This window comes from Canis aureus, chromosome 27, assembly GCF_053574225.1.
Source record: "Canis aureus isolate CA01 chromosome 27, VMU_Caureus_v.1.0, whole genome shotgun sequence".
NCBI classification, from domain to species: domain Eukaryota; kingdom Metazoa; phylum Chordata; class Mammalia; order Carnivora; family Canidae; genus Canis; species Canis aureus.
This window is the reverse complement of record NC_135637.1, coordinates 42,811,629-42,826,452: the sequence shown is the minus strand read 5'-3', so window position 1 is coordinate 42,826,452 and position 14,824 is coordinate 42,811,629. Positions and strand designations below refer to the sequence as shown.

Sequence of the window (14,824 nt, the reverse complement as noted above, 5' to 3'; positions counted from 1 at the left end):
CCACCAACGGTGTTTATCCTTTTCTGCTAATTGTGGGACTCCCTATGGTGGGGTTCTGTTATGATGTTGTAGAGACTGTTCTAGTGTCTGTCAAAATCTCTTGCTAGCATTCATATGCTTTGCTGTCTTATTTATTAGCAAGTCATAAGGTTAAATAAAATGACTTTAAAGATACATTCTTTTCGGTAGTGGTTTAAAAGTCTACGTTGTCACGATCCTAGAGTCCCCAGCAAGATCCAAACTCTGACTGTGTGACAGTCCAGCATCCAGTTTCCCCTTGTGGATCAATGAGAGAAGAATGGGTTTTCAGTCCCAAATGTTTACAGTCATGGAGAGAATTCACTTAAATGATGTAAACTCCTTATTTTCAGTGATCCTGTAGAATGGGATACAATTTCCAGGCTCTTTCTGGTGATGTTAGTTAAAAGAGTTGACTAGGAGGAGTTTCCTAAAATTGAAAAATACACTTTAACCCTCCTAACTGAATGTCATGATTACCATGCTTCTGACCTTATTTTTAGTTTCGACATCGCACTGCCGCTATACATAAGGCCTCCCTTTTATAGACCTGGAATCTATTAAGTTAACATTATAACATACAAACTTCTTTCTCATCTTAATAATCCTAAAGAAGACTTTACTTCTGGCCACAACAATAACAGATTGTATGTTCACAGATTTGTGCCTGTTAGCAAGGATATTTTAAAAAGTTATGGGCAGCCCGGGTGGCTCAGCAGTTTAGTGTCACCTTCAGCCCAGGGCGTGACCCTGGAGACCCCAGGATCGAGTCCCACGTCGGGCTCCCTGCATGGAGCCTGCTTCTCCCTCTGCCTGTGTCTCTGCCTCTCTCTCTCGGTCTCTCTCATGAATAAATAAATAAAATCTTTTTAAAAAATTACTAGACAATTTTAGTCTTCTCAGCAAACCAAATACAAATAAAGATGATGGCTTTTTTTTTTTTTTCTTAACTCTAACCTATATTGAGTCAAATGAACGACTGTAGGGTCTGTGGGTTTAGTGGAGGGAGCATTGGAAGAGTCTCAGCACAGAGGCTGTATTCTAAGCCTTGAGAAAATTTGCTATGTGAAACGTTTAAAGGGTGGGTAAATTTTAGTTCATCTATAGAGTTCATTTCCGTAAAAATACATAAAATTAACAAAAATACCTATTTTTTAACTTGAAAAATTTTTAGAATAATGGAGGTAATTGTTTTTAATATAAAATTAAGATAATTGTAGAAGATATAACAGTAAAAAGCCCTGTAAGTACCACTTGATTGACCAAATGTTAATTTTTTCATACATTACACAGAGATATTTCAACTATCAGCTTTTATTTGTATGTCTCTCGCTAGTTTAGTTCATTTACTGTGTGATTCTGGGTAGGTTAAATACCAGAGCTGTGTTTTAAACCCAGGACATTTGGGCTAGAGCATGTTGTTAACTAGTGCACCCTATTACCTCCTAATTCATTTGATTCCTTGTCTTCAAGCAAGAAAGTAGAGTCCTAATCCGTCATGAGGATTGAAAGATCTTTTAGCACAGTGCCAAGGACATAATAATTCAATAAATGTTAGGATTCACTCCATACTGCTTTTAGTTAGATGGTTAATTTGGAAGAACCAGGTTTAACCCCCAAATAAATGGGCACCAGTTGAGTGTATGTTTTTCTGCTCAACAGCTACTTAAAGAGTGGAAATCATGGCAAATATTTAACATCTAAGATGAGCTTCCACATGAAAATTGACTTAGACTGATACCTGGCAATGGGTCATAGGGGAAGAAAATGTACCTTAAACAGAAAACTACTACATGTAATTATTATTCAGATTTAAGATGGCTCTAGGGCACTTTACCATATGCAGAGGTGAAAACCTATCTGTATTCTTTGGTGGTGTGTGGCTACGTCAGGAGCATCTATCTGCTAAACCAGGACACTGGACTCTGTCCCTCAGATTGGGTTTGCTTGGTCCATCAGTCTTGCAAATATTAACCATTCTGTGGTTTTATTTTTTGTGTCTCTGAGAAGTAATGTATTTGATTGCCTTTCTGTATGTTTCAAGGTCATGTGGCAATCTTCTTTTGAAGAATACTCCTTTGAGCCTTTCACCCATTAAAAGTTGTCTTTATGTTTTGGTTTGTAGGAGTTTATTATATATTCTTAATAGGAGTTCCTGGACCAATATATCTATTCCAAAAGTCTGACACATTGTATGTCTTTTTCTTTTCAATTTCAATGGTATCTTAATTTTAATGTAGTCAATGTGTTAGGTTAAAAAAAATCTTTAGAGTGTGTGTCCTTAACATATTTGACCCCATGTCATGAAGCTATTTCTCCCCTTTTTTTTTCAATATTTCTAAATATTTTGTTTTTCTTTTACATGTAAATCAATAATCTGGGATTCATTTCTGTATAGAGTAGAAAGTAGGGATCATTATTCATCTATTTGGGAATCTAAATGATCCGGATAAATTGTTCCTCTATAGTAGATTCAGACAATCTGATTAAAATCACGTCTATGTGTATGTGTTCATGTGAATGTGTACACAATTGTGTCTTAGGATTGATAGTCTATGAAAATGCAAAGGAACAAAAATATCTAAGGGTATCTTTAAGAAGAACATGGAAGTCTTAAGGCTTCTTCTAGTTATCAAAACATAGTGTGATGTTAGCAAAGGAATATGAAAGAAACCTATCCACATGTGAGGTCGGTCACCAGATTTGTGAAAAAGACTGCATAACCTTGAATTAGAAAAATGTTTTCCATAAATCAACCTTTGAAATGGCGCTGGGAATCCTAATTCTTCATCAGTGTTGAGCTCCTCTTCCAGTTATACACTGTTGCTCAGTCTTCATTAATACCCATTTTAGTGTTGAGCTTAAATTCCATAACGCTAATTCATTACTCATTTTTACAATTTTGAATGTTAGCTCCTATTTTAGGCAGACAAATCATATAACACTTATATGAGTTAATAGGATCTTCAGTACTAATAAGCTGTCTTGCAGCTTATTTGGTAGTTGGCACCCAGTAGGTGCCCAATAAAATACATGCTATTAAATGTAAAGACTATTTGCTACCTTATGTTAGAAAGTTAAAAAAAAATTTGAGACAGCTGGTAATAAAGAATTGTTTGGTTATTTGCTTTTAGAATGACATTTTTATTGGGGCAATTTGTTGCTTAAGAAATGTTAATTTTTACCTTTGGTAAATACAGAATACATCTTAAGAACTTCTCAAAAGAGTGAGATCTATGACCATGGCTGAATATTAATCTTAAGAAACTTCCATTAAATAAATATTGATGGACTCTCAGCAGGTGGGATAGGAACAGGAGTAAATATGTCCTAAGGAAAAGAAGCTCTTTGGAAATGGTGCAGAAGGGACTTCCAAAAATCACCTTTTCTGAAAAAGCATGATTTTCGAACACTAAAACCAGTCAGAACCAGCCTCCTAGAACTCTCAAGTTTACCAAAGCCAATCTGAGGAGCATTTATTCAGAAATCAAACCAGGGAGCAGCAGCCCTCACAGAATCATCATAAAAATGGTTAACTTCTTGGCGTTTTACCTGGCGCTGTTGACATCCACCTCTTTGTAACCCTGAAGTGGACTTGGAAAACCTTAGTGCCGAAACCACATCAGCTACGGCCACCACCACACCTGGCCTAGATTGGACAGGAGTCGATGGAATAGGGTTTTTCCTATTTTGTATGTAAGGAGGTTTGAAGTCTCCAGTCCTTCCTACAAAGTATAAAAAGAACAAACTGAAAAATCAACAACTCGCCTTGGACCCATAAGATGGGAAAACCCAAGATCGGAGCCAGTTGAATACAGGGTACAGTGGCTTCTGGAGCAGATGCTGAGCACAGGGAAACCAGGACTGGAATGGACATTTTGCTGGGGCTTAGCATGAACAGCCCTGAGAGTTAAAGCTCCGCAAGTTGACCCCTTGATAGGGGGACCCTGGCAGTATTGCGAGATTTATATCCAGGAGCTCAGAGAAATGAGGGGACAAGAGTCCCTTCCTGCTTCCAACAGGGAGGAGGGGAGGAGGGAAATAGATCACTTTGGAATACTCCCAAGGACTCTGTTCTCAGGAGGGCCTGGCCGGAGGGAAATTAGTTAACCCGGGCCTGAGTCACCCAAGGAACAGTATGAGCATCTACTCTAGCCACCAAGGAAAGTGCTTCCCTTCCGCCTATTCTAGGCATTTTAACCTCCCCCCTCCCCCAGCCCTGCATAGAAAAATCTGAAGTTCACAGTCCAGGAGTATAGATTAATGAAAGGACTCTGGTCTAATAGGACTATAGACTGCTTACCCTCTATCACCATCACCCCACAGGGGACCTATTTACAGCAGTTCCTTTTAAGATACATCAGGCCCCCCAATCAAGAAAGCAATGCAAGGCATATCCAAAGGCAAGAGACACAATGTGACCAGACACGGCAAGCTTCAGAAGCAGACATGACAGGGGTGTTGGCATTATCAGGGGATTTTTGAAACCATGTTGGATATGCTAAGGGCTCCAACAGGCAAAAGAGACATCTGCAGGAACAGAGGGCCTGTGTAACCAGAGGTGGAAACCCTAAAAAGGAACCCAGAAGAAGGGCTAGAGATAAAGAACTAACAGAAATGGAGACTGTCTTTGAGCTTATGAGTGGATTAGACGCAGCTCAGGAAAGGGGATCTGAACCAGAGGAGGTATCAGAATCCTTTTTACAGGAGAGAGATGTGCCCAGGCCCACTTGCTTGTCTAATAAGTATGAGCTGTCTATGCAGCAGACACGAGTCAACCTTGATGGGTCAACCCTAGTCCAACAGGCAGACTTGGGCCTTAAATAAACGCATACCAGGACCATAGAGTGCTTGCTAGTTTTATTACGTGCAAACAGCTGTTAGCTTGTGTGTGGGCCTTACGGAAAGTGGGTGGCCGTGTTCGGTCAGGCCTCCATTCTGAGGCCAAGCCTAGTTCCATTTCTAGTCTGTCTCTCACTGTTGGTGGAATGTGTGCGTGTGCACACACACGTGTTTCCCCCAAGGAGACGCGGCACAGTCATCTGTGTAAGTGGCTTTAGAATCATTCTTTTAAAGGAAAACACATTTAAGTTCTTTTCGTCCAGGTCTCTGCTGCCAAGATGACCTGTCATTCCGAATGAGCAAGACCTTTGGCCTCCAAACCACTATGGCGGGAATGTCCTCAGTCTTCCGCCATGCCTTACCACCACTGGCGGCCGCCAGTCTCCCCCTGGAACATTCTCTGTCCCTAGAGCCCATGTCTGCCAACGCCGGCTCCAGGGGAGAAATGCAGAAACTCTTCTGTGATGTTTCCTTCCACTCCTGTTACGGTTCACATCCCTTGGTATTGCTATTTAAAAAATAAATCCCTGCCATCAATATCATAGCATGGTGCCTTCCCAGACAGAAAATGTGTTTGGTGTCTCAGGAACACATTTCATTATTGGGCTTTCAGCACTTTTTTGCCTCTGGCCCATCAGACTGACCGCCCTGCCCTGCCCATCTCATCTCAAGGCTCATTCACTAATCTTAAAAATCCTCAGTCTGAGTCCTCCGTTCTTGGGAATTGGATTGCCCCGTACTTGAATTTACAAACTGACAGATACACATAATAGTCTTTACAGGCGATAAAACTTTCCATATGTTAAAGATTGTTTTTTTTTTTGCTATTTTGTCAGCAAATATTGTTTTAGAAAAACCAACATCCTGAAACAAATGCAACGTGTGACTCCTGTCAAGAAGTCTGAACCTAAAGGAGTTCGTGAAGAAGAGCGGTGCTCCAACGCCACCGCCTCCCTTCACCCAGAGCTAGACTTTGTAAGGTCTGCTTTTTAGTGTTTTAGGGTTTGCCTCCAACGTTCTGAGAACATTTCCTGGATTAGTCAGCAGGGAAGAGAGCTTGCCATCAGAGATGCTTGACTTGGTTACACTTCTCTTCCTCTTTCTTCTAATGCTCTTCGCTTTTTCTTGTTTATTTCCTCACGTATGAGCTTACAAAAACGGCAACCAAGAGTTGGACTCATCTTGCCTGTGTGTTCTGTGTGGCCCCCATGAGAGCTGGAAAAAAAACAAATATTAGTTTGGTGCCTGGTTATAATAGCAATAGCCCTGTACGTATTTTCTTCTTTCCGTTGCTTGCATCTATTCATGTCATGGGCATTAGAGTCTTAGATTTAAAATTATTTTTTTAGGTCTATATTTTTCAATTTGTAACCAGCATCTTGATTTTGTTCTGCACACAGGCCAGTAGTCTCTGGGTTCCACTCCATGTAAAATGAGAATATCCATCCCTGCCCTTTCCTATTTCAGCCTCCCACAGTCAGCAAGACTTTTATTTTCACATTTTCAAGGTTAACTGTTAAATCCCGCATTGAAAATGAAAACCAAGACGTTCTTGCTTTGTTCGTGGCCTGGCTGTAAAGGCTGAACACAAGAAAACAGCATTTATATTATTATTAATATGACTTTATATCCTTTATTTCTTGGCTGTAGAGTGTTCTGTAAGTATATTTCCTTTTTTTTTTTTTTTTTTTTTATGACTTCAGTGTTTTGACTCCTAAGCACTTCAAAGGAGAGTTTTCCTACTACACATGCTTTGCTTGTAATATTTCAGATTTTAGTTTTCTTTATAGTGGACTATGAGCTGACTAGTGGGTTTTCGTTTTTTGTTTCTTATTGCATTTTTTTTTCTTACTCAAAATCTGTTAAAAATAATAAGGAACACTGAGAAGTGATATGCAGCTATAATCCGGATGTTCACTTCCTGGTGTTCTCAATTCAAAGCACTGTTTCAAGAATCTGATGGCTTCACATACTAGAATATATCCTCAAGTAACATCTTAAGAGCGGATCACAGACGATAAATTTTCCAAGTCCCTATGTTTGAAAACACATTTATTCTCCCTTATATTTGAATGTAATTTCTCTAGCTATGGAATTCTAGTTTAAGAATCATTTTATTTCACAAAACTTTAATAGCAGCTCCCTATTATACCATCTAATATCGCTGTTTTTTTTCTTTGCATTATGCCTTGTTGTGTTTTATTATTATTATTATTATAAAACAGCCATCAGCAAATGTTTCCTGTAAATATTTTAGACTTTGCAGGCAGGAGAGTCTCTCCCTGCTGTTGTAGTGTAAAGTGGGCATAAATGATATGCAAGCAAGTGGGTGTGGCTGCATTCCAATAAAACTGAATGGAGAATGGATTTGATTTTCAGATAATTTCCAAGTGCCTAAAATATTTTGCTTTTCAATAATTCTTAAAGTATTCTTAGCTGTTAGGCCATATAAAAATTCATCAGAAGCCTATTAACCATTATTTTTGAAGCTTTTTATCTTTCTCTATGGCCATCATTAGTAAAATTCACAATGTTGGGTCAACACGTCTCCCCATTGAGCCTCTCCATCCTTCTGGAAGGCAATGATAAACCCACAGGTGCAGACCTGGGGAAATGCAGGCCCTTTTGCAGTATATTGTGGTGACACGGCCTGTGAAGGGCTCTGGCATCCATGATAGGTTGGGTTCAAAGCAAAGCGTCAGACTTTGCACAACAGCTGTGAACTTGAACATCACAGCAAAGCCCTCAGGAAGGGGCTGGTGCCGGTCCTGCTACCTCTGGACCCGTCTGCTAGTGGGAGTTGAACCTAACTACCATGCAGCACAGATTCTATCCACCACCTGGCTCCATGCTCTTCTCATCTTTCTCAAGGATGTTGTGTTTTGTCTTCTGCAGACAACTCCTCCCCAGCTGTCAGCCCCATTTTCTTCTCTTCACTCTTGTTGAGTTACCTCTTTTTGTGTTTTCCCTCGTTATCTCAGCAGGTGTAGTAGATATGATAGAAGCCACCTTGACCAAACAATTTACATTTAAATGATAGTTATCCTTCCTGGAGGATGCACTCTCAAGGCTTACAATGGCCATCCTTGCTCAGTCCTCCACACTGAGGCCACTCATGATAGTGGCTCAAGTTCCAATAACAAGAACCATCCACATGTTCTGTTCGGTTGGTGGTGGGGAGGCTGTTATGAAAGGAAGAGAACAAATCTTCCATGAGATCTGTGTTACAGATTATAATAGTTTTCTACTGAAAATTATAGCTTAGTGTTTATTTTCATTTGTATATTCTATATGTCTCATTGGGGGTGATCTACAATTATCTTGTCATCTTTAAAACCTTTAAAAGTGTGGATTCCACCAACTGGAGTGTTGGACCTTTATTTTTTTTTATTCTTGATATGCTGTTGATATGAGAAAATATAAATGCATCTTTACAAATATTGCTAACACAAAAAATAGGGCCACCTCAAAATGCCTTGAGGATCTTTATTAGTAACTTTCCAGAGCATTCATGAACACATGACTCTGTCTTCCCATTAAACTAGCCAGATCTTGGACCATAAGTCACTTCCATTTCCTTCAGTATAATTCTTGAGTACATGAGACAGCTAAAAATTCTGGCCAATTTACAACTCCAAAATTACACTTGCCCTTAATTTCTTTGGGCTATTGCTTACATTTCACCCTGTGCTCCCATCCCCCAGCTTGATCTAACTTGTAACTCTGTATTTTAACTGCCTTCATGTATCACACAAGTGGTGCCTCTGTTTACTAAGAAAAAATGGAAATTTGAAGAATGAGATTCTCTTAATCTGGAATTGAGGAAAAGGCTCAGTCCCTAAATTTGATTTCATCTTCTCTGGTTTTAAATCCTAATATCTGAAACACAAAATATAATTTTTAAGTGAATCTCGAAGCAGAATAATTGGAAGAAGATTGTTTAATCTTATGTTTATGAAATATATAGATCTCTGGTCAAGGAGATGGGAGTATTTTAGCATGAATTGACACTTTCTGAGTCCGTAGTCCATCTCTAAATTTCCTTCTCTGGAATATTAAACAACATGTTACAGCTGACATGTTGGGAATTAAGGGAAAACAAACATATAAACAAGCTTAGACACTTGCCACCTGTAAAAGATTGGAAGGAGTTAGTCCATAATTTGTTTTCCTTTCCTTTCCTTTCCTTTTCCTTTCTTTTTTCTCTTTTTTTCTCTTTTCTTTTCTTTTCTTTCTTTTCTTTTCTTTTCTTTTCTTTTCTTTTCTTTTCTTTTCTTTCTTTTCTTTTCTTCTTTTCTTTCTTTTTCATAATTCGTATTTCTTTGAACACCGAGACTTCCCAAAAAGGCAGAGATAAGTCATTGCTCTGCTGTTTACATTATATATTTGTTAATGGCTATAATTAGGCTCACACTACAGAGTTTTCATTTCTGCTAAAAGTCAGCAGTGATATGGTTCAATAGTTCATATGCTCATTTTTTAAAATGGATTTATTGTCAAATACAAGTCTTAATTAAAGATAGTTAGGGCGGAAGATTGTTTTCCTGGCACTGACACAGACGTCTTGGGACCCTTTACTTACCCTGTCTGTAAGAAGTGAAATATAATGCCTCAGGATACGTTTTGCTGGCACAACGCTAATGCTGCAAGGCTCTTGGAGGTTCAGCCTAGCAAGGATCCACATGTGATGATGACTTTTAATCTTTCTTGTTGCTTTGATTCACTTAGAAAATAGAAGGAGGTTGCTCCTAGGATTGGCACTTGCAGAGCTGCAAGGCAGGAGGTAGCTTGCCTTAAGGTGTCTTTTTAATGCAAAAACGAGAATTGCTTTCAAACAGAAAATCAATTTTCCAACTGTAAGGGGTCATTGAAAGAAAGGACACAGCTCAGAAGTAGTATTCCAGTGAGGAAATAACTGGGTTCTTGTGCGGCTGGTGCAAAGGGAGACAGTATTGATTGTGCTGAGGGCTGAGTCTTGGATCAGAATGATGGGACCTGGCGTCAGGCTGGTTTGAGTGTTTGCTCTGAAGCCATGTCACCCAGTCCTGTTACTGGAATCCTGTTTACCCTCTCAATGAGTGTAGCTGTGAACACTCAATAAATATTAGGTGGTTTTATTGTGCGTGTACAGCTGGTAGACACAAAGCAAAATCCTGCTTAAAAAAAAAAAATAATAATACACTAAATAGCTTAGTGCTATCAACTCCCACACTGATTTTTCTTTCCCTTCTGGAACTCGTGCCCCACAGCATAGTGGAGGGGATACTGCATGGACTTAACTTGTTCAAATCCTTTTAAGCTGCTTGGGCAGAGACACAGACATCGGAGAATTAACCCTGGCAGTGGGAAACTCTCAGGAGATAATGTAGCCTCTCGCTCCCGGACTGCAATTCTCAAGTCTGTGGACTCTGCAAACCTTGGCTTTCCCTGTCTCTTCCTTCGAGCATCACCATTAAAAGGAACTTCAGCTGCAATGTCTTGGTGGCTAATTCTTAGTGATTGGGACAACTAATTGATTTCTAGCTAACTATTTCATTGTGCGCTCAAAAAAATGTGATTGCTTTGGTGCCCAGTTTCTTAATACTGAACTAAAAGTACAGCAAACATCTTTTTTTTTAAATATTTTTTCCTATGAACTAAATCTCAAAGAAGAAAAAAAAAGATGCAAAGTGCAACAGGGCAGAGGACGGCCCACATAAATTACCCATAAACATAAAGAAAATTAGAGTAATTATCCTAAAAGTTCCTAAGAAAACTATATTTTTAATTTCAGGAGTTGAATTTTTCTTTTTCAAAAGCCAGCTCGTAAAATACATCTGCTGTGCAACAGTAGATAAATCCACGACAAATGGTAAGAAAATAATAAAGGCATTCAAAATCGAGAACTTGAAGCTGGTAAGTGTGGGATGCCGATTCTTCCCCCTTGGGAATTAATCACTGTGAATAATTAAAGTGGCAATTACATTTTCTGTATCATGACTGTAACTATAGAACCAATTTGTGGAAGTTTTCAATGAAATTAGAAGGCATCGCATCTGAGAAAATAATCCTTTCCAATTGCAGCTCAAGGGTTCTGTCCTTGATTTTTGAAAGTGTGGCTTATCTGTGCAAGGGGATCAGATACGGAACCTGCCCCTTCCTACCTGCATGACCTTGGGAAAAAAACATTGCTTACTGGTGCTAATTCCATGTGCAAAATAGAAATATGACTCCTTTGGGAGTTTTTACAAGGATTAGGGGAAATAACAGGCGTAACGAAATCACTGGGACACCCATGCAACCCGCAGATAAGAAATAAAATAACTGAAAATGAAATTGTAGGACAGCCCTCAGCCGTGGAACTTTCTCGGTGTCTGGTCGGGTGATCTCTTTGTACAGACAGAGGTTTCATTCGAGGTGCTGTGTGGGACCTCACTACGTGTGCTGCTAGGGATTTCCAAAGGGTCTTGTGTCTTTGTCATTTGGGAACTTCTCCATAATCCTGCAGGGTGCAGCAGTGGGCAACACCGAGTGGAGTTTCCCAATATCCTGTCTCCAACATGCGCAGCCTCCTGAGTATGAACGTCCCCAACCATCATTTGTCACAACCGATGAACCTGCATTGACACATCATCATCTGAAGTGTGCAGCTCACACCAGGACTCACTCCTGGTGTTGTACGTCCAGTGGGTTTACACAAATTCCTATTGACCTGTATCCACCATTATATACAGAAGAGTTTCCCGGCCCTAAGGAAATCCCATGGTGTTTCTTCCCTCCCTCCCTCCCTCCCTGCAACCACTGGTTATTTTACAGTTTCCATAGTTTTACCTTTTCCAAAATGTTCTTTAGTTGGGATTACACAGTATGGAGTTTTCTTCAGATGGGCTCCTTTCACTTAGTAATATGCATGTACGGTTCACTTTTGCATGGCTTATTCCTCATTTCCTTTTAGCACTGAATAATATGCCATTGTCTGAATATTCCACAGTATCGTTCCTTTTTATTTATTTTTTATTTTTTTAAAGATTTTTTATGCATTTATTCATGAGAGACACAGAGAGAGGCAGAGACCTAGGCAGGAGAAGCAGGCTCCCTGTGGGAGCCTGATGGAGGACTTGATCCCAGGACCCCAGAATCACGACCTGAACCAAAGGCAGACGCTCAACCACTGAGCCACCCAGGTGCCCTGTCTTTCCTCTTTTTTTTTTTTTGTTTGTTTTTTAAAGTTAATTCCAGTATAGTGAACATACAGTGTAATATTAGTCTCAGATGCACAGGATACAGTGATCATATAATTCTATGTGACACTCAGCATTCATCCCCATAACTGTGTTTTTCCCCCCGCGTTTTTCTTTCAATGTAACTTTTTTTTTTCACTGTTCAAGACCATCTTTTATTCATAGCATCAAATTTTCTTGTGCTTTACATTTTTACAGCCCTTTATTTTCTTTCTCTCTGGCTTTTATTTAAATTCAAGTTAACACAGTGTAGTGTTGATTTAAGAAGTAGAATTCAGTGATTCTCATCACTTACATACAACACCCAGTGCTCATCATGACAGGTGCCCTCCTTAATGCCCATCCCCCTCTAACCCATCCCCTACCCTCCTTCATCAACCCTCAGTTCTCTATGGTTAAGAGTCTCTTATAGTGTGCCTCCCTCTCTCTGTTTTTATCTTATTTTTCCTTTCCTTCCCTTATGTTTATCCATTTCACTATTTAAATTCCACATAGGAGGGAATCATATAGTATTTATCCTTCTCTTATTTTGCTTAGCGTAATACTCTCTGGCACCATAGCAAATGGCAAGATTTCATGCTTTTGGATGGCTGGGTGATATCCTATTATTTACGTATATCACATCTTCTTTATCCATTCATCACTTGATGGACATTTGGGCTCTTTCCGTAGTTTGGCTATTGTTGATAATGCTGTAAGCCTCTGGGTGCTTGTGACCCTTCATATCACATGTTTGCCCCTTTGGGTGAATACCCAGTAGTGTAATTGCTAGGACATAAGGTAATTCTATTTTTAACTTTTTTTTTTAATTTTATTTATTTATTTCCTTTAAATATTTTTAACTCTTTGAGGAAACTCCATGCTGGTTCCCAGAATGCCTGCACCATTTTACATTCCCACCAACAGTGTAAGAGGGTAGCCCTTTTTCCATATTCTCACCGATCTCAGTTTCCAGAGTTGTTAATTTTAGCCATTCTGACCAGTGTCAGGTGGTATCTTGTTGTGGTTTTGATTTGCATTTCCCTGATACCAAGTGATGTTGAGCGTCTTGTTATGTGTTTGTAGCCATCTGGATGTCATCTTTGGAGAAATGTCGTTCATGTCGTCTTCTCATTTCTCGGATTACATGTTTTTTTTTTTTTTTTGTTTTGTTTTGTTTTATTTTGTTTTTTGTTTGTTTGTTTTTTGGCTGTTGAGTTTGATAAGTTTTGAATACTAACTCTATCAGATATGCCATTTGCAAATATCTTCTCCCAGTCTGTAGGCTGCCTTTCAGTTGTGTTGACTGTTTCCTTTGCTGGGCAGAAGCTTTTTACCTTGATGAAGTCCCAATAGTCCATTTTTGCCTTTGTTTCCCTTGCCTTTGGAGATATGTCTAGTAAGAAATTGCGGCAGCCGAGCTCAGAGGTTGCTGCCTGTGGTGTCCTCTAAGATTTTGATGGCTTCCTGTCTCACATTTAGGTCTTTACTCCATTCTGAATTCATTTTTGTGTATAGTGTAAGAAAGTGGTCCGGTTTCATTCTTCATGTGGCTGTCCAGTTTTCCCAACACCATTTGTTGAAGAGACTCTTTTTTTTTTTTTTCCATTGAGTAATTTTTCCTGCTTTGTTGAAGATTAGTTGACCATAGAGTGGAGGGTTCATTTGTGGGTTCTCTGTTCTGTTCCATTGATCTAGGTGTCTGTTTTTGTGCCAGGACCACACTGTCTTGATGATCACAACTTTGTAATGCAGCGTGAAGTCTGGAATCGTGATGCCTCCAACTTTGGTTTTCTTTTTCAGGATTACTTGAGCATTTGAGGATCATTTATGATTCCATACAAATTTTTGGATTGCTTGTTCTAGTTCTGTGTAAAAATGCTAATGGTATTTTGATAGAGATTGCATTAAATGAGTGATTGCTTGAGTAGTATAGATATTTTAACAATGTTTGTTCTTCCAATCCGTGAGCATGGAATGTTTTTCCATTTCTCTGTGTCTTCAATTTCTATTATAAGTGTTCTATAATTTTCAGAGTACAGATCCTTTACCTCTTTGGTTGGGTTTATTCCTAGGTATCTTATTATTGTTGGTGCAATTGTAAATGAGATCGGTTCCTTTTTCTGCTACTTCATTGTTGGTGTATAGAAATGCAACACATTTCTGCATGTTGATTTTATGTATTGTGATTTTGCTAAATTCATGTACTCTAGTAACTTTTTGGTGGAGTCTTTCAGGCTTTCTCCATAGAGTGTCATCTATGGATAGTGAAAGTTTGACTTCTTCCTTGCTGATTTGGATGGTTTTTATCTTTTATCTTCTGATTATTGAGGCTAAGAATTCTGATACTATGCTACCTAGTTATGATAAGAGTGGACATCCCTTCCTGTCTTGTTCCTGACCTTACTCAAAAAGCTCCGCTTTCCCTATTGAGGATGATATTACCTGTGGGTCTTTTGTATATGACCTGTATGATGTTGAGGCATGTTCCATCTATCCTTACTTTGTGGAGTGTTTTTTTTTTGTTTTGTTTTGTTTTGTTTTGTTTTGTTTTTAATCAAGAATGGATGCTGTTTTTTGTCAAATGCTGCTCCTGTTGTTGTTTCTGCATCTATTGAGAGGGTCATATGGTTCTTATCCTTTCCTTTATTAGTGTGGTGTATCACACTGATTGATTTGCAGATATTGAACCACCCCTGCAGCCCAAGGATAAATCCCACTTCATCACGGCAAATGATTATTTTAATGTATTATTGGATTCAATT

The 14,824-nt window shown here is 39.0% G+C and overlaps 1 protein-coding gene and 1 long non-coding RNA gene across 2 annotated transcripts in view; both read left to right on the top strand.

Moving 5' to 3' along the window:
* The window catches only part of LOC144299571 (uncharacterized), a 694,273-nt gene that overhangs the window by 169,540 nt on the left and 509,909 nt on the right, over positions 1-14,824 (top strand). The gene's annotated exons all lie outside the window — the stretch shown is intronic.
* LOC144299617 (small ribosomal subunit protein uS5-like) overlaps positions 5,186-14,824 on the top strand; it is a 43,766-nt gene continuing 34,127 nt past the window's right edge. Inside the window, exons 1-3 of the mRNA XM_077875011.1 lie at positions 5,186-5,362; positions 5,499-5,596; positions 5,697-5,835. Coding sequence (XP_077731137.1) covers positions 5,186-5,362; positions 5,499-5,596; positions 5,697-5,835 — 414 coding nt within the window. The remainder of the gene's footprint in view (positions 5,363-5,498; positions 5,597-5,696; positions 5,836-14,824) is intronic.